Source organism: Cladophialophora psammophila, assembly GCF_000585535.1.
Source record: "Cladophialophora psammophila CBS 110553 chromosome Unknown aczJe-supercont1.5, whole genome shotgun sequence".
Lineage (NCBI taxonomy): Eukaryota > Fungi > Ascomycota > Eurotiomycetes > Chaetothyriales > Herpotrichiellaceae > Cladophialophora > Cladophialophora psammophila.
In genome coordinates this window covers 557,599-579,694 of record NW_006912926.1, presented here as the reverse complement: position 1 = coordinate 579,694, position 22,096 = coordinate 557,599, and the positions used below count along the sequence as shown (strand labels likewise).

Sequence of the window (22,096 nt, the reverse complement as noted above, 5' to 3'; positions counted from 1 at the left end):
GCAACAGACGATGCAATCGCTCTCGAAATACCGGCAACCATGAGCGCATCGTCGCATGGTAGAAGTCGTGTGAAATATGTCGGATTTGAATAACCTGGTCGGAGTGCCCATCTCGAGGAATACTTCTTTCAATTGGTGAGCTCCCATGACAGGTGCACCTAGGAATGATCCAGCTTGGTGCTAATCTTTATCAGGACATGGTTTATCGAACTCTGTACTTGCTCTTGTTTGACGCTCTTCTTCCTCTTTTACTTTAATCGCCTGTTCGCTACCCTTGTCTCCTACGGGCTGAGAGCCTTCACCTGGCACAAGTACCGAGTCTGGATTGACATTCAAGCGCTGCAGCTATCCTTTTTGGCTGGGCGGATCTTCTTCAAAGGCCTCCGCTATCACGCCGAGAACGAGACTGTCCTGATTCAGAATGGCTACATCACCTGGAGATATTGGCAGTCTTCCTCACGACAGGTAGATCTTACCGGGCTGGAAGGGGAAGAGGAGGAGGCTGTGTTCAAAGAGAAGAAAACCTCACCCACGGACGGATCTGATAAGTCGGAGACCCCCTTTGAAGACCCCGAGGATGGCCGTGTCAGGAGCAAAGCAATTCCGGATGCTCGGATCTCGGTCAACATTTCTGGCTTGGAATGGTTTGTGTACAACAGAACACCTGTCTACGAGTCCATTGTTCACGATGTCCTCAATCATGATCTCAAAGACAGCGGTCCACAGACCCATACTACTGGGCAGAAACACGAACACAAGTTGGGCAAGCTTCATCTCCGCAGGCACAGAACAAGACCTAATTCGAAGGAGGCAACTCCCAGCGACACCTCCGCGGACAGCCCGCTTAGCGAAAAGGCTGAGCGCATCTCACCGTCGGGCGATTTCGCTGTGCCTATTGTGCGCGCCGACACCTACGCCAGCGTAGCCTCGGATACGGAGCGACTTGTCGCAGATGTACCCTCGTTCTATAGCTGGATTCTCCAAGCCCTGCCGATTGCCGTTGAGTGCTCAAAAGGTGCAATCTCACTTGGAAATGAGAACACGCGGGCGTTGGTCGTCACGACCTTTACAGCTGCGAAAGGTCATGTCGATGCAGCTGCGGCGGGTCCGTCAGACATCTTCCGACAGGTGTTCGACTTCACCATCGACCATCCCAAAGTCGAAATGAAACCCAACCCTGACTTTCGTAGATCTCAGTATGTCGCTGCTGAGAGGATCATATCAGCTGCAGAATCTCTGAACCACCGACCACGCTGGTGGCCAGTGAAATTCGGTCTGAGACGCCGGATTGGTAAAGCTTTCCGTGGTCTCAGACGTCTTCTTCCAGGCAGCTCAAGGGGCTCGTTACGGACTACTGCATCGCAAGACGGTAATATTAAGAAACACTACCCCTATGATGAATTCCAAGACGAGAATCGATCATGGCATGGCCTTGGCAGGTACCTGGACGAGGACGAGCGTGACGATCACGAAGGCTGGTCTCATGTGGAATATGCCAGGTTTTCACAAATCCTCGACTCGCCGGCTGTCCACTTCAAGTTCTTCTGGGACATGCCAGGAAATGTGACAGAAGAACATGCGGACTTGGCCCGACACGCACATGTCGACGACATCAACATGTCGAAGCCACCGGCATATGGAATGGACCTGACTGTCAAAGGTGGTTTTGTTAACTACGGACCTTGGGCCGACCGACTTCGCATTGAAATCCAAACAGCCTTCTTCCCAAACCCCTACAGATCGGTGTCACCCGCTCCGTCTGTCAAAGTAGGAGATGTGCGGCAGTACACAGTAATGACGATACGCGTTGATCTTGAAGACGAAGTCACCCTCCGCGTACCAACGAGAGAACGCTCGAAAGATTGGCAATGGAGGAACCGAGCGCATGCAGTCAGGGAAGCTGCCGCGGTACGGAAGCAACGCGAAAAGAGACACTTTCGATTCCGCCGTTCTCCCAAAACAAAACTTGGTCCCGATATCCGCCCATTCGGCTGGTTGACCGTCTCAGCAGGAAAAGATTCGACAGTGCGATATGACATGGACATGGTACCACGATCAGAAGGCTACAGAAATCACCTCCGGCTTGACCTCAAACAAACGAAAGCTACTTCTAGTGTCAATCACGCATTGCTCTGGCGTTGTCCATCCCAAAAGGTTACATGTGACCTATCCAATCCTCTGGTATGGAACGCCCTCCATACTTGGGTTTTCGACATTGAGAGCAGTGCCATGGAGATGTTCATTTTGAGAGACCACATGATCCTGCTAACCGATCTTGTTAGCGATTTTACGGCAGGGCAGAAACCTGACTACATGACATTTGTACCTTTTGTCTATCGACTCCACTTGACGTTCCCGGATCTCAAGCTCTATCTCAATGCAAACGATTATAACATTGTTGACAACCCATGCGACCTTGAAGAAAACGCATTCTTAGTCCTAGGATTTCAATCACTAGCTGGAAACGTGGATATACCCATGCAGTACTACTCGCCTCGTCAGAGCAGCGTTAAATTTATTGGCGAGGGCCATACTGCGTCTTTGGAACTCATTACACCTGTATGGAACACGCTCAATACTCTTGCCGAAGACACAACGATGATGACTCTCAAGCTGCTCAATCTGGAAGGCTCTTACAACTACTATCCCAATGTGTCCCCAGGCTTGACAGATTCTCTTTTCATGACCATTACAGGATACGCGCCCAAGATCTTCCTGCATGGTTACCTCATTCGCTATTTTGTGAACGTCAAGGAGAACTACTTTGGCGAAGATCTGCATTTCAGGACGTTGGAGGAGTATCAAGACATGCTGGCTGGCAATGAGCTGCAGCGACCGCGACCAGGCAGCAAAAAGGAGAATGACCTCGATGTCGTCCTGACTATCCGAGCCGAGAACTCTTGCGTGCTGTTGCCTGCGAATATTTACTCGCAGCGAGAAAATGTCCGTGTGGACATACTTCTTGTTGACGCAGACATGCGTTTCACCAACTATTACATGGACTTGCAGGTTAGCTCGAGCCCACTTGAGGCTTCGCTCGAGTCTATAACTGTCAATGGAAACGAGCCGTCTAGCGAAATCACGAATTGTCAATTATTCATTGATGGTACTGATGTGTACGGTCATAGACTCTTTGGGGCGCCACCATCTGAGCCCACTTATGCCTGTCATTGGGATATTAATGTTGGCGAGATTACGGGCGAATGCAACTCCAAATTTGTCCAAATCCTGGCCAATTCGATCATGGCATTCATCTATACCCTGGACGACGAGGAAAATTCCTTACCGCCTTTCAATCGGACAGCTGTGCACGATGTAACCTTCCTCAGAGCCAATCTTGCAGGTCTCCGTCTCTGGCTTGTTTCAGGAGGTACTGCCTACATGCTGGAACTGTCGGAATCTGACGTCTCATTCAGCGACTGGGCCAACTCCAGCTTTGCGAAGATGTTGCGGGCCAGCATCCCCCGGGTTGCCCTCGCAGCCGTGGATTACAAAGCGGCTCTGCGACATCACGATCGAAGACCAGGTCCTGTAGAAACCTTTGCTTGTTTTGAGACCTCTCTCCGGATCGGGACACTGGACAAGACAGACAACCTTGCGCACACCCGTGCTTTGCAACAACAGCATATTCGCTATCATGACCAACGAACTCACCGTACAGATTGGTTATTAGACCATGGAAAGCATTATCCACCCAACCACAGAATACCTGACTGGGCCCGTGATCCGCCAGCGATGCCAGTGCCCTCAATGCCTGAACCTGTCGGGAGAGTAGAGAAAACAACTTTTCCTGAAACAAGGGATCGCAACTCCGGCAGACGGGGTCTTGACGGACACCACTCCTTTATCTCGGCATCATCAACTCCGCTGAAAAAACAACCGTCTGTCGAATCCCGCGTGCAGCTTCAGCTAGATCATGGTCTCCCAGGATCTTGGGCGCCCCATTCGGACCAGTCGGGTGTCAGTCGTGAAGGTCTGAATCGTCTCCATTCTCGGGATCGAGATACGCATCAAGCTTTGGTGACGTTCTCCAGTCCATGGGCCCCGCCGCACTTTACGCTGCACGACGTCGAACCTGACAGAAGAAACCTGCCGCAGCTACCTCCTCAAGGTTCCGCCAATTTTCCATCCCTGACACCCCAGAACAGCAAAGATTCTGGACCCTTACAAGACGAGTTCGAAGACACACCGCACAACGGTGTTGTTTTCATGATCCAGAATGGCCTGACTGGGTTTTGCACTCCATCCCTCTTTGTGTCAATAGGAGACTTGATCCGGGAACTAAATGAGGATCATCCGGTGGACCAGCTCGATAAAGTGCAGATTACGGTAATGAAGCGGATACTGGAAACTCACAAGCACGATAATAAAGGCCACGTTGTGGACTTCGCTGTCCAGTTGCCCTTTGCACACATCAGATTAATCAACGGCCTACGAAGCGAGAGCGATACACCAGTCTCAAGGGAGGACCAATACGATGTGAAACTTATGAGCTCACAGTTGTTTTACCGTCTCTTACATCCAAAAACCAGTGCGCGGTTGGAACCCAAGGCTTCGCACAGCCAACTTGCGTATGGTTCAATCAAAAATCTCTCTATGTCTGTCAGAGATGATACTTTCGCCGCTGAGAGACCTTCGGCTCAGACCGCACTCTCGCTGGCGAATGTGGGATTCTGGGTTTGCATGAAGGAAGAGATCAACTCGAAATTACAATTGAGCAATTTCGATGTGGTCTTGTGGGCGGATCAACTCAACAGCATGGCAGGGCTGATTCGGAGGACAGTGTCAATGGTCGATCGCATTGTCGATGCCTTTGAAGGACTTGATCAAAGCTACAAATCAAGACACTTGATCTACCATCTGACTCAGGCGGGCAATGCCATATCCGATCCCATCTTTCTAACCAGACCCTCCTACGTTCTTAGAAGTGCTGACAAACATGTCCGTCTGAGTGATTCGTGGAAGATCATTTCTAGGCTCAGATATATATTCTCTACCATCGAGAAAGAAAAGGGACGAGACTTCATCGAAAGGTGCGGTTGCGAAGACCTCGAGCTGAAAGATCCGGCCAAACGCCAGGTTCTTTCCTCTTTTGAGAAATGGCGAGGCTGGGACTATGTACATGATAATGTGCCGATTATGAGCTCCCTCTTTGAATGCGGGCGTGCTCAAACGCCGGAAACACTGGACAATAAGCTTGTCGTACAGACGGAAATAATCGTGGGAAAACTTGGAATTATTTTGGATCCGGGTCCTCGTCAGAGTGATCTAACTATACTCGGCCTCGACTTCAACATAATCTTGCGCCCAGCAGGTACATCGGGGATTGGCAGCAATTCGCGGAGAATCATCCTTCAAGCCTACACTGCAGACACCTCACTCCACCTCAATTGGGCCCTAGTGGAGCTCGCTCGACAGGTCATTGAGCTTGGTAATCCTCTGGCATTGGGAACACCAAATACTCATGATTCCATCGCGAAGACAGCGCAAGAACTCTCTACAAAGAGAAATCACTTTACAGTGATGGTGGGAGCCGATGCAGCCTCCCTTCACCTCACCACTATCAACCTTAGGCTGAAATGGGCAGCTGAAAGTTTCCGAAGTGCTGTTTCTTTCTCAGAGGGAGGCTCGCAGCCTACAATTTCTTCTTTTACGATTGCAGCGTACACAGCTATGGCCAAGTTCAGAGGTCATTCTCACACATTGATGATGTGGCGCCTCCGTATGCCAAAGCTATATGGGTCAGTGTGGCCGCAGCCCCCTGCCAGATCTAGAGATCAGAAAATGGTTGTTCAGATCTGTGCAGCCTCGCATAAGTTCCGGTTTCAGATGAAGGAAGATGTTGTCAAGTTGCTCGTAGTCGCCGATTCCGTCGTCCGGGAAGAGGTTGCGACGATTATTGATCTCATCCATCAGGTTCCAAGCAAGAGCGGCAGCAAAGTCCGAGAGGTTTCGAGTTCAAACGATGCTCTCAACCTTGACCTCCGTGTTGCCATGTTTTTGGATGATTACAGGTTGAACTTTGTGATCGTCCCATCTCTGCACTATGCAATTGCTGGGAACGTGGCTCGGACGTCAATCATCCCACGGCGAAATGGGGGCCTGGATGTCAATTTTGACATCAAAGAGCACGAGCATTTATTTGAAGTGCCCCACGGTACCTCCAGAAGCGATCTGACTCTCTTAAAGATGCCGCCGATTAATGGGCACCTTTCTTTGGCTCAGACAGCTGCTCTGGTTTCCGTCCGCGCTCGTATGACGGTTGAACAGATCAATCTGGAAGCATCGGGTGTACGAGCTTGCTTCGATGCATTAAATCAGCCTGGCGTGATTCAGCTGATACTAGACGCCAGGAGAGCAGTCCAGCAGTTCCAAGAGTCCGTTGAACATATAAAGGGGGAAAAATCCAAACCAAAGGCGGAAAGACCTCTCGATACTACCCTCTTGCTTCGCTATGCAATCCATGGAACTCTTGCAGGCATCAACATACACTTTACTGCTCCATCTGTCAGAGAAGATCAGGACTACCGAGCTGACATGGAGCTCAAGCTTCAAGGGACAACATTATACATCCATAACGAGACGGACAATCCGGACTCGATTCATGAACGACCACAATTCATCCTTAATTCTCAGGGCGTCGGCCTCGGGCTCTATCGCAGCACAAGACACGAGCGAGCTAATTTTGGAACGTGCATCGTGGGTGTCAAGGCCTCAGGGAAGACCGAGGTCGTTGGGAATTCAGGAACAGTTCAGGTTTACAGGGCTTGGAGCGATGGAATAGCCATTGAGCTTTTCGAGGAAAGCGCCACCCTCGCAGTCGACATTATTGCATTTTTGCAAGATCGGATCAAGTCGATTAAGCTCGCTGATAATGGAGAGAACATTCAACGTATTCGGAGGATGACAACTGCTGGTATCACCGATCGGTTGAAGCCCAGAGAACAGCCAATGGAGGTGGCCAGTGAAGCGGCCGAGAGCGTCGATGGCGCTTCCACTATTCTCTATGCTTCGACCTATGCGCTTGACCTTGAAAACATTATGATGCGATGGAATTTGACAAGAAGTCCTGCCGTTTCAGCTACCCGTGAGATGGAGGACCTAGTTTTCTCGATACGAAAAGTCGATCTCAAGACCCATCAAGAGGGTACTGCTCGATTGTCGATATTGGACACACAAGTACAGATCGTCCCACGGTCCCAGTCAAAGAATCCTACCCTTCGAACAGCCAACTCTGCACTGCTACCTGAAGTTGTTTTTGCAACGGCTTACCTGTCCACGAAACATGAACGACGTTTTGCGTTCCAAGCAAAGGGAAAAGCCTTGGATCTTCGACTCGCTTCCGACGTCGTTATTTCAGGCCATGCCTTAAAAAAGTCCCTTGGCAATGCTTGCAGCGAGTTACGCTGCAAGAAGACTCTCCATGAGATTAGTCCGGCAACACCACAGGCCTCTCAGATGGATTTGTTGGGCGGGAAACGACTGGCATCTCTCCTAGTTGACGCAGATTTTGCAGGGGCTGTAGTTCATATCAGTCCTCGCGCTGAAGCTGAACACAAGAGTTCCGTGTTCGGATTTTTAAAGGGCAAGAAACGATCCCGTGCAGGTCGATATGGTCAAGCAGTACAAGGAGAAGACGTTTCGTCCGCCGTGTTGAAAGCTCCTGGTGTTGCTCTCAAAGTTGAATACAAGGACGACAACAAAGACGAACCATCCCTCAGCACCGAAGTCAGAGTTGCGGCATCTTCGAATACTCTGTACCCCACCGTCGTACCTTTGATCCAAGAGATATCAGCAAGCATTAAAGAAATCTTGGGCGATGATCGAACCGGGGCCGCTAAGCCCAACTCACCACCAGACGCCCGCAGCTATCTTTCAGATGCAACTCTGAATAACTCCAACCCAACAGCCATTTTTGGGCGCTGTAAGGTGAATGCCGGACTTTACATACAGGCACAAGAGTTCAGCTTAAGCTGTCAACCCATTGCAAGAGTAGCGGCCACTGCCAAATTTGCAGACATTTTCGTCAGAGTCAATACTGTGTCTGCGCCTGATCAAGAACGATTCTTTGCTATTCAGACGACATTCAATAAACTTGCAGCTTCAGTGCAGCACGTTTACTCCCGGGAATCAACTGCTAGCTTTGAAGTGGATTCCATTGTCATGTCACTGATGAACAGCAAGCATGTTAGTACTACAACAGGTGTTTCGGTGGTTCTCAACATCAGCCCAATGAAGATGGACGTCAATGCGAAACAGTTGCAGGACTTCCTTCTTTTCCGCGAAATATGGTACCCTGCTGAACTTCGCAGTAAGTCAAAACCAACCGCTCCTGTAGCATCGCCGCTGGATCAGCAGGCCTATGCAATGCAGCGCTATCAGGAGCTTTCCGGGAAGGGCACGTTGCCATGGCATGCCATCGTGTCTGTGCAGGAAGTCCAGCTCCAGGTCGACCTCGGCCAGGGCCTCGGCAAGTCAGTCTTTACCATCTCCAAGCTTTGGGCGTCATCGAGAAAGAACAGCGATTCAGAGCAAAACTTGTGCATTGGATTCGATAGGGTGGGCATCGATAGCACAGGGCGGATGAGCGGATTCATTGAGATGGAGAACATGCGAGCACGGACATCGATCAAGTGGCCAGAAGATGCGACGGCGAAGACGCGCGCTCCGCTTGTGCAAGCATCTATCGGTTTCGAGCACTTCCGTGTGAAGGCTGCCTTCGATTATCAACCATTCGCGGTAGCAGACATCTCCTTCTTCGAATTCTTAATGTACAACGTGAGGCAGGGTCTTGGAAGCGATAGCGATCGCCTAGTTGGGCTCGTCGACGGCGGCAAATTCCAAGTGTTTTGCACCACGGCCACCGCTGCCCAAGGCTTGGCTCTCGTGCAGGCATTTGAAAGACTAATGCAGGAAAAACATGAAGCATACGAAACGTCACTCCAGGATCTGGATAAGTTCCTCCGAAGGAAATCGGTGTTCCCATCTAGCACTTGGGCATCCCCGGCTCCGGCCAGGGAGCGCAAAGAGAAAGCTGTTGCGAAAGGCACATTCGCGTTACACACAGACGTCGTTGTGACATTGGGAGCACTTGATGCTGGCGTCTTCCCGAATACATTCTTCGACAACCAGATTCTCAAGGTCGAAGCCACAGAAGTGCAAGCAAGGTTTGCCGTGGCAACAACTGAAGGCAAAACCCACAGTGCATTAGGAATGACACTAGGCCAACTAGGAGTCGCGTTGTCAAGCGTGAATCGGGCCACCACAAAGGCCTTAAGCGAGGTATCCGTCCCAGATGTCATCGACAGAGCCACTAGCTCTCGAGGCGGCACCATTGTTAAAGTGCCCCGCCTGGTATCAGCAATGCAAACCTGGCAGGTTGCGGACTCCAACATCATCGAATATACTTTCCGGAGCGCCTTCGAGGGCAAAGTCGACGTGGGTTGGAATTATGCCCGAATCAGTTTCATCCGAGGAATGTGGCAGGCCCATTCGCGCGCCCTCGCCCAGCGCCTGGGGAAACCCTTGCCACCATCTGCCATCAAAGTCACAGCGGAGCCCTCCTCAGAGGGTGAGAATGGACGCCAAGAGAAAATCACGGCGGTTGTCAATGTCCCGCTGAGTAAATTCACCTATGTGGCCCTCGAGCCGCCGGTGATTGATACGCCACAGCTCAGGGACATGGGCGAGGCGACGCCGCCGCTGGAGTGGATCGGGCTACACAGGGACAAGCTGCCGGAGGCAACGCACAGCATTGCGATTGTGAGTCTGCTGGAGATTGCAAGGGAGGTAGAGGATGCGTACACCAGGATTTTGGGGGCGAGCTGATCTCCTTCCTTTCTTTGAATGAAGGCATAGCGACGGCGTGGACGTCAACATCATGGGAATGGGTGTGGGAATAGGTTCGGCCATTGCTCGGGAAAAGCACGGGGATTACAACACTTCCAAATGGCATTGATTACAAAAACGTTTTGTCGATATCTTTTTTGACCGATTTCCACAAGCCCCTTTACTTGCCTTCGACATAGAACTGAGGAAAATGGATCCAGAGTAAATGCGACGCCGACCTGCATGAACCTTGTGGTGCCGAACGAAACACACACTCGTACCTATCGATGATTGAGGATTGATGACTGATGCCCAAATGTCCGCCCAGGCTGGGTATCTATTTGGGGTTCATTGGACGACACGATATTATGATTTGGTTCATATGTAGTATGCAACGATGTAATAGCGATAGGCTCTGTACTGTAGTAGCGTCCAATTTTCCATTGATTGCATGAGGGTTGTCATCTGTCATCTGTCATCTGTCATCTGTCATCTGTCGTCTCTCATCTTTGTATCTCAGGGAAGTGGGACTACGGACTTCTTCCCTCCCTCCACCAACCCTGGTGCCAATCCCCTCCTCCCCTTTTTTGTTTACTCATCTCTTGCGACTGTGTTTTTCATCGTCAACAGCTACGACTCTGAGCAACCACGTCAATCAGCCTACCGATCACTCGATCAGTCTCAAAGGACCGAGGAGGCAAGTAGGTGAGTTAGATATAAACGAAAAAGCAAGCAAGCAAGTAGCCAAATCGAGCAATCATTGAATCAGTTAATGAATCCATTAGTGAATCCAATCCAATCCGCGTCCGTCGATATCTACTTTGCGACGTCTTCCTGGAGGGATGATGATGGCGCGCAGCCCGAATCAGAGCAAACCGTGGAGTAAATAAAATCCCGGTTCTGGCCCCCCTTTCCCTTTTTCCCACGCTGAAACGTCCACAACAACAAAAACAGAACCAGAGACCCGAACTCTCCGCGACAATAGAACTCTCTTCCGGATAAACAGGAAGAGCGGGAAAAAAAAAGATGGGACCGCCGTGCCAGAGAACCTCCTGCTACCTTTGAGTGGGAGAAAGTCTCGTCTGGCATTTGCCCCAACTCTCCCACAGACACAAACATAACCACCCCCTTTTCTGCCAATTTTGTTCCATCACTCCTTTCTTCTTCCCCATTACTGCTGCAAACTCTTGAGGGCCCGTGGGCCGCCTTCCGCTTTACACTTCCCCTTCCGTCTTCGTCCTCACGGGAGATACCTCGTCCTCATCATGGAAGGCGTACCTACTGAGCTTCCTGATGCGTGCACCGTAGAAGTAAAAGACGTAAGGGATCGCGCAACACGCGAGAGCAAGAAACGCCAAGAGTGAACTGGCCCACTGGTACCCCAAAGTGTGATACATCTGGACCGTGAACAGCACGACACTCGCGCCCCAGAAGGATCGAATGCAGGTTTTGGCGGCGAGCGCCGAGGCAGCCAGGTGCTGGTAGGTGTCCACGAGGTAGTTGTTTGCCGAGTTGTACAGGAAGATAAATCCGAACCCCACGGGGAAGCCGCCCATCATGGGACCCCAGTACGAGACGTCCGGGTATGATGTCCAGCCGAAGATGAACAGGCCGATTGGGATCAGCCAGCAGGAGAGCATCATGGGTATGAGACGGGCTTCGGCGGGGGGTTTGCCATCGGGATACTTAGCGCAGATCGAGAGGTAGTGCTTGTTGACGAATGGGGAGAGCACAGCTGAGCAGACGACTCCAATTGCCAGCGGAATGAACATAAGTCCTGTAGAACCTTCAGACCATCCCTTTCCCTCGACGTATACGATCGGGTAGGCGACGAAGAACATGTAGAGAAGGCCATAGAGCACAGACATGTATAATGAGATGAGAAGGACGATAGGTTCCAGGAAAAGTAGCTGCAGTGGCCGAAGGAGGAAGATGACGAGTTGTTGTGCCAAAGGACGCGTGTCGAGGTCCCTTTCTGTGACGTATTTGCTGTCGCCGGTCTCTTTACGGAGCTTCTTTGCACGTTTGGCCAGGAGGACTGGGGTGTAGGTTTCCGGGACGGTAAAGGTCAGGATGGCTAAACAAAACCCGGCGAGGATGAGTTGGATCCAGTAGAGCCAGCGCCAGCCAGCGGCGTCACCAAGGAACCCTCCGGCCAAGGGGCCGATCGCAGGGCCGACGAAGGGAGCTGCCGAGAAAACAGCCATGGGGACACCGCGCTCTTCATTCTTCCAGAGATCGGCCAATGTGCCACCGACGAGGGTCATGGGCGCAGAGAATGCGATGCCATCGATCAGACGGCAGACCAAAAGTGTGCCAATGTTCTGTGCCACGGCGCAGGGGATTTCAAATATGACGGCCAAGCCCATGGTGATGACATAGACTGGTTTCCGACCGTAGAGTTCGGACAACGGTGCAAATGCAAGGGGACCAACGCCAAATCCAATGACGAACATGGTGATGGTCAGGAGGGAAACTTCCTCCGAGACGTGGAATCTCTTGGAGACTCCCTCCAAGTCGGCCGTGATAACAGCGGAATTAAAGGCAACAGTGAAGCAAGTGAATGCCACAACCATTGTGCACCACCATTCTGTTCAGACAGGCGTCAGCAAACACGGGAATAAAACAAATTGCTGCGCGGAGAGCATACTGTAGGCTTTTGACCAATTCTTTGGGTTTTCCGGATCGCCAACCTTGAAAGTTACCAATTCATGCTCCTCAAGCATTCCGGTAACTCTCGATATCGTCTTCTTGGGGATCACACCAGTCGTCGTCTCCTCCAAATATTCGTTCATATCGGCCTCATCGCTGAGGATGTCGTAAGGCAAATCCAGCAAGTCCGAGGCATCTTGCGTCGGTCTGGTTTGATAATGTTCAAGTGTCCGACGAGTGGATGCCCGGGTCAACATGGTCTCTGATCTCTCAACGCCATGCTCCTGAGCGCCGCCGGCGTCCGAAACCGTGGGCGTCGTAGTTAGAGAAGTCGAATGGGATATGTGATTGTGATCCATGGTGAGCTCGGCGAATTAAAGATGGCCAAGGGAAATAGTTTTGAACAGTAGGACTGCTTCTTTAGGCAGATTAGAATGCCAAAATTGAGCTGGAGGACAGAAAGGGGCAATGAGGAACCGGGGATGAGGTGTATATATACCATGGGTCCCGAAGTCTCGTGCTGTCCTGACAAAATCGATCTAGAGGCTTCGCTGCCCAACCAGAGCACCACCCCGCCAGAGCATATGCGGCCCCAATGCCACAAGGCGCCAGGATCCAGCATTGATTTCATTTACACATGCAGGTGGTTCGATATCCCTGTGCCGTACTCGGCCGTGCGCAAAGCGCGAGCGACGACGATATTGACCAAGTGGAGTGAGTGTGCGGAAAGCCTCGCCGCAAGACATCCCTGCACCCAATGAGATAGCCGAGTCAATTAAGCTTAAATCAGGTGAAGGAAAAGTCGGCATCCCCCTTTTTGAGGCGAGAGCACCGAATGCCACTCAGATAGGCCGGTGGGGGTGATAAGTCAGCGCAGTTCAGACCGAAGCCAGTTGGAATCTACCGTTGAGAACACCCGCGCCTTGGAAGAGAAGCTGATTGGGAAAGCAAGCGAGAAAAAAAAATCCAGTCGACTGAAAACTTCCCGAGAGTGCGCCGAATCTAGCTGAAGTAACCACCTGGCTGGGGCTACTGTCTCCGATTTTGGACAACAAGTCACAGACAGCTGTTGGTCGCCTTGCGGGAGGATCTGGCAAGGCTCCGAGGTGCAGGACCATAGCACAGATGCCATCACTCATGGCCGAGTCAGGCAAGGTGCTGACGCTGGATGTCACAATAGAATATAATCCTAGTGCTGCTCGTTGCTATTACATCCCGACCGAAATCCCATTTCAAGCACCGTCCAGTGGGTCTTTTCTGGTGCCCATTGAAAGAAGGCTTGGTGTCCGATATTTGAGACTGCTCTTTAGGGGCGAGGGTCTTTGTCCTTTGGCTGGCTCTCTAAGGGAAATGGCACAAGATTCATTTCTCTAAGGACGATCGTCTGCAACATGGTCAGGAGAAGCATCAACCAGTATTGGATCTGTTTGCATCTGAGGTTTTCAATTTTTCTTTCGAGCAGTATCCATAGAGGTCGAGAAGCAAAGTCTACCAAGGAGAGTGCCGTTGTGTTTGTTCGAACGTGACAATCTCCCAATCACGGAGAGAGGCGGAAATGCAATTTGCAGGGACTTGCTCATTGTCAAGAAAAGAGCCATTTTGTGAAACGGGTGACAAGTCTTGGCGGCGCCTGCAACTTGCCGGGCTTGGCGTTTCGGATCGACCTCGTGGCTGTGCGGAACGATGAGGTCATAGCTGGTCCGCCATTCCGGCTAGCCCCGCCACACTCCGCGATATCGCCCGGAATGACATTGAATGACTAAGGCTTGACACTGCTCGTCGTCCTGGATGCGATGCCCTTGAAAACATAGCGACAGTACTCTGCCTCACTTGTCTCTGAACATCGCTGTTTGATTCTTGCATATCAACATGTCAGACTATTACAACCCCAATCCGTATCCTCCTCCGCCAGGAAGCGGGCACAACCAATACCCGCCGCCTCCGCGATCACAATACGAGGGCAGCCAGGGCTATACTGCTCCACAGGTAAGGCTAGTTTATTGAATTTTGGTTTTTTTTTTTTTGACCAACATCAGGTCTTGGCTGACTCCTGCATCAGTCTTCCTATGGAGAGTATCAGCCTCCACGTGAAGATCAGTACCGATCCCCCCGCTCCTCCGGCATGCAAGTAGGCCAGTATGCTGGCGAGCACGATTACAATCGCGAACGTCGCAACTCGGGCCCCCTTGCTGCCAGTCAATATCGTGGTGACGGCTCGTCATACTATGCACCCCCATCTTCCGGGTATGACGATCGCTACGACGACCGTCCCAGCTCTCGAGGCTCAAGACGGGAAAGAGAAAGAGAAAAGTCAAGAGAAAGGGGAGAGAAACATCACGGCGGACACGAGGCCGAGAAGAATATAGGCGCAACTCTCCTTGGTGGCGCCGTTGGCGGATGTAAGTTCCGTGTTCCAATGCCCTCCTTAGACAGCGCCTAACAGTTGCACAGGGGCTGGTCATGAATTGGGCCACAGCAACGGCCTCATCACCGTTGCCGGAGCGCTTGCTGGTGCATATGCCGGCCACAAGCTCGAGTCTAAGCATGAGAAGGACAAGCACAAGAAGAAAGAACGCCGGGAAGGCGAGGCTGATGGCGAATACTATGACGACTACGATGGCCGCCGAAGCCGCTCCGTCTCCCGTTCTCGCAGGAGGTCAGGTAGCAGGAGGAGAAGTGTAAGCAGTAGCAGCAGTGATAGCGACAGCAGCAGGCGCAGACACCGTCACCATCACTGAGCAAGGTACGATTCACGAGTGCTCGTTGATTGGTTTGGAGGAGGGTCAAGTGTCTCTAGCTATCTTTGTCCGTCGTGCGCTTTGGGATCGTGGCCTATGCTTTATGGGACAACGCGTTCAATGACGATTAGACAACTCTCCTCTCGTTCCGAATTTGGTTCTCTCACTCTCAAAACCCACAGGTGCGCGAGTTCTCGTCTGGACACGACAAACTAGATTCCGTCGAATGCCAACATAGAAACTTCAGCCCCAAAGAACTTAGGGAAATAAAGTGTGGCAAAGCGGTACGAAATGCGGTGCCCGACGGAACGGGTTACCCTGCATGTTAGCGAGTTCATGTCTGCCAACTTCAAATGTGGAGAGTGCCAGATTCTGGGAAGACAGCGCGCGACTGCCACGGTCTGGCTGTGAGCTGGCACTTTCGACTAGTTTAATTAGTCACGGTCCTCCATAGAGCAAGTGTTCGAAGGTGTTTCACAGGTGTTCCACCAGCATAGATCCGCATCTTCTCGCTTGTGGAAGAGGCCATCAATCGTAGCAGTGCCGGTAGTGTATCCAAATTGCGTCAGATCCATTCATTGCTGACAATGGAAGAGTAAAGCTTTCCCAGCTCGCACCGAAGATACGACATAAGCCGCTAAGAACGGCAATATCCTTGCAATTGGTTGTTCAGCCAATCGGCAAGCTTGTAAAAGGAACGTTTCGCCGACTTTTCGGAGTCCCAGCGGTTGGGTTGGCTGTTCTCCTGTAAATTTTCGCGCGAAGCGTCATTGCTCGTGTCGACACAGGCTTTGATGCAAACAATAGGAATGTGAGGAGGGTTTCAAGGCACTGACAAAGGTCTCGTCTCGATCTTCGCTTTCTGCGGTCTGCGGGCCTCGTGTTTTGATCCTCGCGAAATTTCAGGAGCCTAGGAGAAATTGTGGGAGAAAATTGTCGTTCTTATCAGTTAGTTTCATTCCTATCGATAAGGGGGATTTTTTGATACGAGAAAGACGTGGATGGGTTCCCACAGCCCCTCAAGCTCAAGGGTACCTCCAGTAACCCTCACCAAAGAAGGGCGGGGGATGACTGCTGCAAGCCCGACAAGTAGAATGGATGACATTCTGTTCAAGGCGGGATGGCTACCAATCGCCAGGGTGGTAGCCGGTGGGAACGCCCACCCAGGAGGCGAAGCCTGTGCATGCTTACACATTTTCCCATGTCTGACGGGAAAAAGGCGACCTGGGGAATTGGTCCTTGTCAAATTGCCGTGCGAGCTGTATTCTGGACGTGCTACCGAGTACTGGGTAGGCTATTGGGCATTCAGATCTGACGTGGTAGGCGTAAATGCAGGCTGCGGACTGGTGTGAAACCCCCCTGGCCCCTGCTCCCCTGTTGTTGTAACAGAAGGGTGCCGCTGTTGATTATCCAAGGCTGAGTGGCGACAAAAATAGGTCTTCCAGAAGAATTACATGGTGCCCTGGCACACGGAACACCCTCCCTGTTATGCCTGATTATGCCTTGGTGTGATTACCCCCTTTTTCTTCAGATTTTGTGACCCTATCCGGACAAATCCGTGCCACTGAGGCTGGGGAGCAAGATTGTCGAGATCTCCGGGTCAGACTCAGTTATTGGGATCTCGGGGGGGCTTTTGGTGAGGGTGTCTCTTTGTGGTCTGGGTCGGCCAACGCGGCAAAGGACTAGAGGAAGGCGGTCAAAGTCAACTGGGAGTGAGCAGCCATTTGACGGATTTGATGGGGGAGAAGCAAGGGAGAGTGATGGGGACGCCGGGTGAATGGGGCGATGCGCCTGGATGTGACTGGCGAATGGACAAGATGGACCAGGGGCTGCGAGGAGTGACAGCCGGTGGCAGAGGCCAACAGAGGCCTGGCAAGGGACTGGCAGAGGGACTGGCAGCCACTAGCGGAAAAAAAAAAAAATTCTGTGAGCAGTCAACGGCCGAGTCCAGATACAAAATAAAACCCAGGCCGGCTCACCCTGACCATCCTTCTTCCTTACAATCTCTCTTCTCTCACCTCTCCTCTCCCTCTAGACCCCCTCCTGCATTTTCTCTTGTTCACAGAGTCTTTGCACGTTCTTTTTTTCCCTACCTTTTAGACGCCAGATAGAGCGAGAGACCGGCGTGGAAGCGCAGTCTTCGTGGGCACCTCCGTCTCAGCCGACATAGACCGCCTTTTTTTTTCACATTCCTGAAATTTTCCACCCACAAAACACCAGAGTCAAGTTATCTATCCCTTTTCCCAACTCCCCGAGTGACCACCAGAAATGCCCTCAGTCGACACCATGTCTTCAACTCCTACTTCCTCGTCAAAAGAGACGAAGCAGTCGATCGCCACCCTGGAGCAGTTGCTGCACCAACTGTCCATCTCCAAGACTCAGGATGAGGCAAACGGCGCCGCTGGCAACGTTGCCACATTCCTGAACGGTCCCATCGAGGAGCACGATGTACCTCTCAAGGCTGTTGACATCTTGAAGAAACAACTGAGCAATAAGAAGGATGCCAACGTGCGAGAGCGTGCGTTGGATGGCATCCGAGCCATCGCCTCACACTCCACCATTGCTCCCGGTGCCGAACCCTACCTTATCTCCCTGCTACCGCTGGCCCTGAGTGCAGTTGGTGACAAGATGGTTTCCGTCAAGAACGCTGCGCAGGCCGCATCTCTTGCCATCGTTAGAGCCATCAACCCCAACGCGGTCAAGGTCGCCCTTCCTCACATCCGAAACTCCATCATTACGGCCCAGAAATGGCCCGAGAAGATGACCGGTCTCGACTGCATCGAGGCTCTCGTCGAAACCGCTCCCACTCAGCTCTCCTTCCTTGTCCCTACCCTCATTCCGATCGTGTCCGAGTCAATGTGGGATACAAAGCCCGAAGTCAAGAAGAAGGCATATGGCACAATGGAAAAGATCTGCAAATTGATCGAAAACAAGGATATCGAGAAATTCATTCCTGAGCTCATCAAGTGTATCTCTAAACCTGAGAATGTCCCCGAGACTGTCCACTTGCTTGGTGCTACCACTTTCGTGACCGATGTCCATGAGCCGACTTTGGCCATTATGGTTCCTCTACTTGAGCGCGGCCTCGCCGAGCGCGACACTGCCATTAAGCGAAAGTCTGCAGTCATTGTGGACAACATGTGCAAACTGGTCGAAGACCCTCAAATCGTCGCAGCTTTCTTGCCCAAGTTGATGCCTGCGCTTACGAAGAACTACGAGAACATGGCCGATCCCGAGGCTCGTGAAAAAACCAAGCAGGGCTTGGAGACTCTCAAGCGTGTCGGTGCAGTCAAGGAAGATGGCTCCTTCCCTAAAATCTCGAACGCTGGTGAAATTGCCACTGTCGTCCCGATCTTGAAGGAAATCATCGAACAAAAGCACAAGGGTGCCATTTCAAAGGCTGACACTGTCATTGACTACGTCGCTGCCATTGCAGGCCAGTTGATCGACGAGAAGGTCATCGATGAACCCGATTGGGTTTCCAATACCGTCGAGTATCTCAAGACTATTGTCGGTGAAGCCGACGCCAAAGCAGTTGCCGAGTCTCTCCGCAAGCGTGCTTCCCCTGGGATTGAGGACGAACCTGATGCCGAACCAGATGAGGAGGAGGGTGAAGACCTCTGCAACTGTACATTCAACTTGGCCTATGGTGCTAAAATCCTTCTCAACCAGACTACCCTGCGCCTCAAGCGTGGCCAGCGTTATGGTCTGCTCGGTCCCAACGGTTCCGGTAAATCCACTCTCATGCGAGCTATCAACAACGAGCAAGTCGAAGGTTTCCCCAAGCAGTCCGAAGTCAAGACCGTTTTCGTTGAGCACGACCTGGACGCTGCCGATACGGAACTCACTGTCATGGGCTGGACCGAGATGAAGCTGAGATCCGTCGGTATTGACACGCCTGTATCTGATATCAAGGCCAAGCTTTTGGAGTTCGGTTTTCTTGAATCCCAGATGGAGGGCCCTATTACCTCGCTCTCTGGTGGCTGGAAGATGAAGTTGGCTCTTGCCCGTGCTGTGTTCGAAAACCCCGATATCCTCCTGCTCGATGAACCTACCAACCACTTGGACGTGAAGAACGTTGCCTGGCTGGAGGACTACCTCATCAACTCCCCTTGCACCTCCATCATTGTCTCCCACGATTCCAAGTTCCTGAACAACGTCATTCAGCACGTCATCCACTACGAACGCTTCAAGCTGCGCAGATACCGTGGCAATTTGACCGAGTTCGCCAAGCGAGTGCCATCTGCTCGCTCCTACTTCGAGCTCGGTGCTTCCGAATTGTCCTTCAAGTTCCCAGAACCGGGTTTCCTCGAAGGTGTCAAGACCAAGGCTAAGGCTATTGTCCGTGTCAACAAGATGGCCTTCCAGTACCCAGGAACCGACAAACCTCAGATTCAGGATATTACTTTCCAGGTATCTCTCGGTTCTCGTATCGCGGTCATCGGTCCCAACGGTGCTGGCAAGTCTACTCTTGTCAACGTTCTCACCGGTGAATTGATCCCTACATCTGGTGAGATCTACCAGCACGAGAATATTCGTATCGCCTATATCAAACAGCACGCCTTCGCTCACATTGATAACCATTTGGACAAGACCCCATCAGAGTACATCCAATGGCGATTCCAGACAGGCGAGGACCGTGAAACCATGGATCGTGCAAACAAGATCGTCACTGAAGATGATGAGAAAGCTATGGACAAGATTTACAAGATCGATGGCACTCAGCGACGCGTGATCGGTATCCACGCCCGAAGGAAGTTCAAGAACTCGTATGAATACGAGTGTTCGTTCGCTCTTGGTGAAAACGTTGGCCAGAAGAACGAAAAATGGATTCCCATGATGACTGCCGACAATGCCTGGATTCCCCGTTCCGAGATCCTGCAATCCCATCAGAAGATGGTCGCCGAGGTTGATCAGAAGGAAGCTTTGGCCAGTGGTCAATTCCGACCTCTGATCCGACGGGAGATTGAAGCACATGGTGCCAACTTCGGCCTTGATGCTGAATTGATCTCCCACTCCCGCATGCGTGGTCTATCTGGCGGTCAGCGTGTCAAGGTCGTTCTTGCCGCTTGCACATGGCAACGCCCTCATTTGATCGTTTTGGATGAACCTACCAACTACCTCGACCGCGACTCGCTGGGCGCTCTTTCGAAGGCTCTGAAGGAGTTTGAAGGTGGTGTCGTGATCATCTCCCACAACGCCGAGTTCACCGAGTCTTTGACCGAAGAAGTTTGGAGTGTCATGAACGGCCGGATGACTCCTAGTGGACACAACTGGATTGTAAGTCAAATTCGCTTTTGAATTGTCATTGTTGAGATATACTAACTCTTTATTTTAGCAAGGGCAAGGCTCTGGTCCTCGTTTGACCGCAAAGGATGACGACGAAGAGGAGAAGTTCGATGCTATGGTACGTTAGACCGAGTATATTGTCGAGACAAAGACTAATGCTTTTTTTTAGGGCAACAAGATCGAAGGCAACAAGAAAGCGAAGAAGCTGACGTCATCTGAACTGAGAAAGAAGAAGAAGGAACGGATGGCCCGGAGAAAGCGCGGCGAAGAAGTCTTCTCGGACGAGGACGACTAGATGCTGACACGAATACTTTTCCATGATTTACGGCTTGAAGGTGCATCGGGAGGTGTTGAAACGAATAATGGCTGTCTAAAAGGAGTGCCCGGAGTTTATGGAACCATGCAAAACAAATCCGCTTGGAGAGGGAAATAGAGACAGATTTTCTGATACCCTCACGATAGAGCATAGACAAGATAGAGCACTGAAGAACTCAGTCAGTCTTAATGGATTACCTTGTCATATTCAATCACTCCAAGAAGGCATGGACATTGCAACAGTATCGCTGTGGTTCGTGCTCTATGTTCTCAACGACCCTCTGGTATTCAGGAGCCCTGTACTGGGTACCCAGCCTTGCCCAGCCTTGCGATTAAACCTCGTAGTATTACTATTACGGAAAGGAAGGTCTGCAATATCGCGCCACCAGTTCGACAGGTCCTTGTTCTGTCGCTTGAGGAAACCTTCGGTGCGTCCGCCATCTGTGTCCGACGGCGTGCCTTGGCACTCTCAGGGTGTTGCCTGCCATTTTGCATCTCTCGCAAGAGAGATATATTTCGTCCATTGACAACATTGGATCCGGTAGCCACTTTGTCTAGAACCCTTCAAAATACGCTCCGTTTTAGTGCGTAGCTTTTTTTTTTTTTTTTTTGCCTGGCTAGGTAGCGAGGCTATCGTATTCACTGAATGACTCTAGGGGTGGTATCGCCAACATATGAGATGGCAGCCACCTCCGGTACATTACCTTGCTAGTCGCTTCTCACTCCCTTTTCACCTCCAAACTCATCGAAGCCTTGCAATTGACAATCAAATACCAGGAAAAGATTAGCTTGAGAAATTCCGGTCGTGTTTAGGCCTTTGAAAGCGCTTGTATCAAGCGAAATTTTCTGGACCTGGCGCGCTGGGACAAAACCTCGATCCCCCCAATGGCCAATCAGCCAGTGGAGTGAGATATCTTCTGAACACATACATACTTGGTACAATTCACATGCAAGGCGCAAACTCAACAACATTTAGCATGTGGAGCTGATTCTGTTACTACTTGTGGTCCTGTTCAATGCGATGCAATTCCGCAATTCGGGCCCCTCCACAGTGAGTCTGACGCCACAAGCGTCGGGAATGCCATCGGCTCATAAGAGATCAGAGATATATCAAATCAAGGATAGGGATATTCCTGTGGAGGGTTCGCAGCTGATTCCTCTCCAGCTTCAAATCGCATTTCAGCCTTCGACGCCGCCAGAAAAACGCACCTTTACAAAACGGAAAGTGTCCGTCTGACGATAAAGAGGATTGATAATAACTTCGCCGGATGCTA

The 22,096-nt window shown here is 51.3% G+C and overlaps 4 protein-coding genes across 4 annotated transcripts; 3 read left to right on the top strand and 1 right to left on the bottom strand.

The window, feature by feature from the left end:
* Window positions 1-76: 76 nt before the first annotated feature.
* On the top strand, window positions 77-9,828 carry A1O5_03855 (uncharacterized protein; the record flags this gene model as incomplete). Its single annotated transcript, XM_007744465.1, has 2 exons — window positions 77-135; window positions 195-9,828. The coding sequence occupies 2 exons, from the start codon at window positions 77-79 to the stop codon at window positions 9,826-9,828; spliced, it is 9,693 nt and encodes a 3,230-aa protein (XP_007742655.1).
* A 1,214-nt stretch (window positions 9,829-11,042) lies between these two features.
* Window positions 11,043-12,839, bottom strand: A1O5_03854 (uncharacterized protein; the record flags this gene model as incomplete). The annotated part of the gene is made up of 2 exons (XM_007744464.1): window positions 11,043-12,418; window positions 12,479-12,839. The coding sequence occupies 2 exons, from the start codon at window positions 12,837-12,839 to the stop codon at window positions 11,043-11,045; spliced, it is 1,737 nt and encodes a 578-aa protein (XP_007742654.1).
* Window positions 12,840-14,349: 1,510 nt separating this feature from the next.
* A1O5_03853 (uncharacterized protein) lies at window positions 14,350-15,218 on the top strand (the record flags this gene model as incomplete). Its single annotated transcript, XM_007744463.1, has 3 exons — window positions 14,350-14,466; window positions 14,540-14,879; window positions 14,932-15,218. The coding sequence occupies 3 exons, from the start codon at window positions 14,350-14,352 to the stop codon at window positions 15,216-15,218; spliced, it is 744 nt and encodes a 247-aa protein (XP_007742653.1).
* A 2,268-nt stretch (window positions 15,219-17,486) lies between these two features.
* On the top strand, window positions 17,487-20,802 carry A1O5_03852 (elongation factor 3; the record flags this gene model as incomplete). Its single annotated transcript, XM_007744462.1, has 3 exons — window positions 17,487-20,498; window positions 20,557-20,625; window positions 20,677-20,802. The coding sequence occupies 3 exons, from the start codon at window positions 17,487-17,489 to the stop codon at window positions 20,800-20,802; spliced, it is 3,207 nt and encodes a 1,068-aa protein (XP_007742652.1).
* Window positions 20,803-22,096: the final 1,294 nt, after the last annotated feature.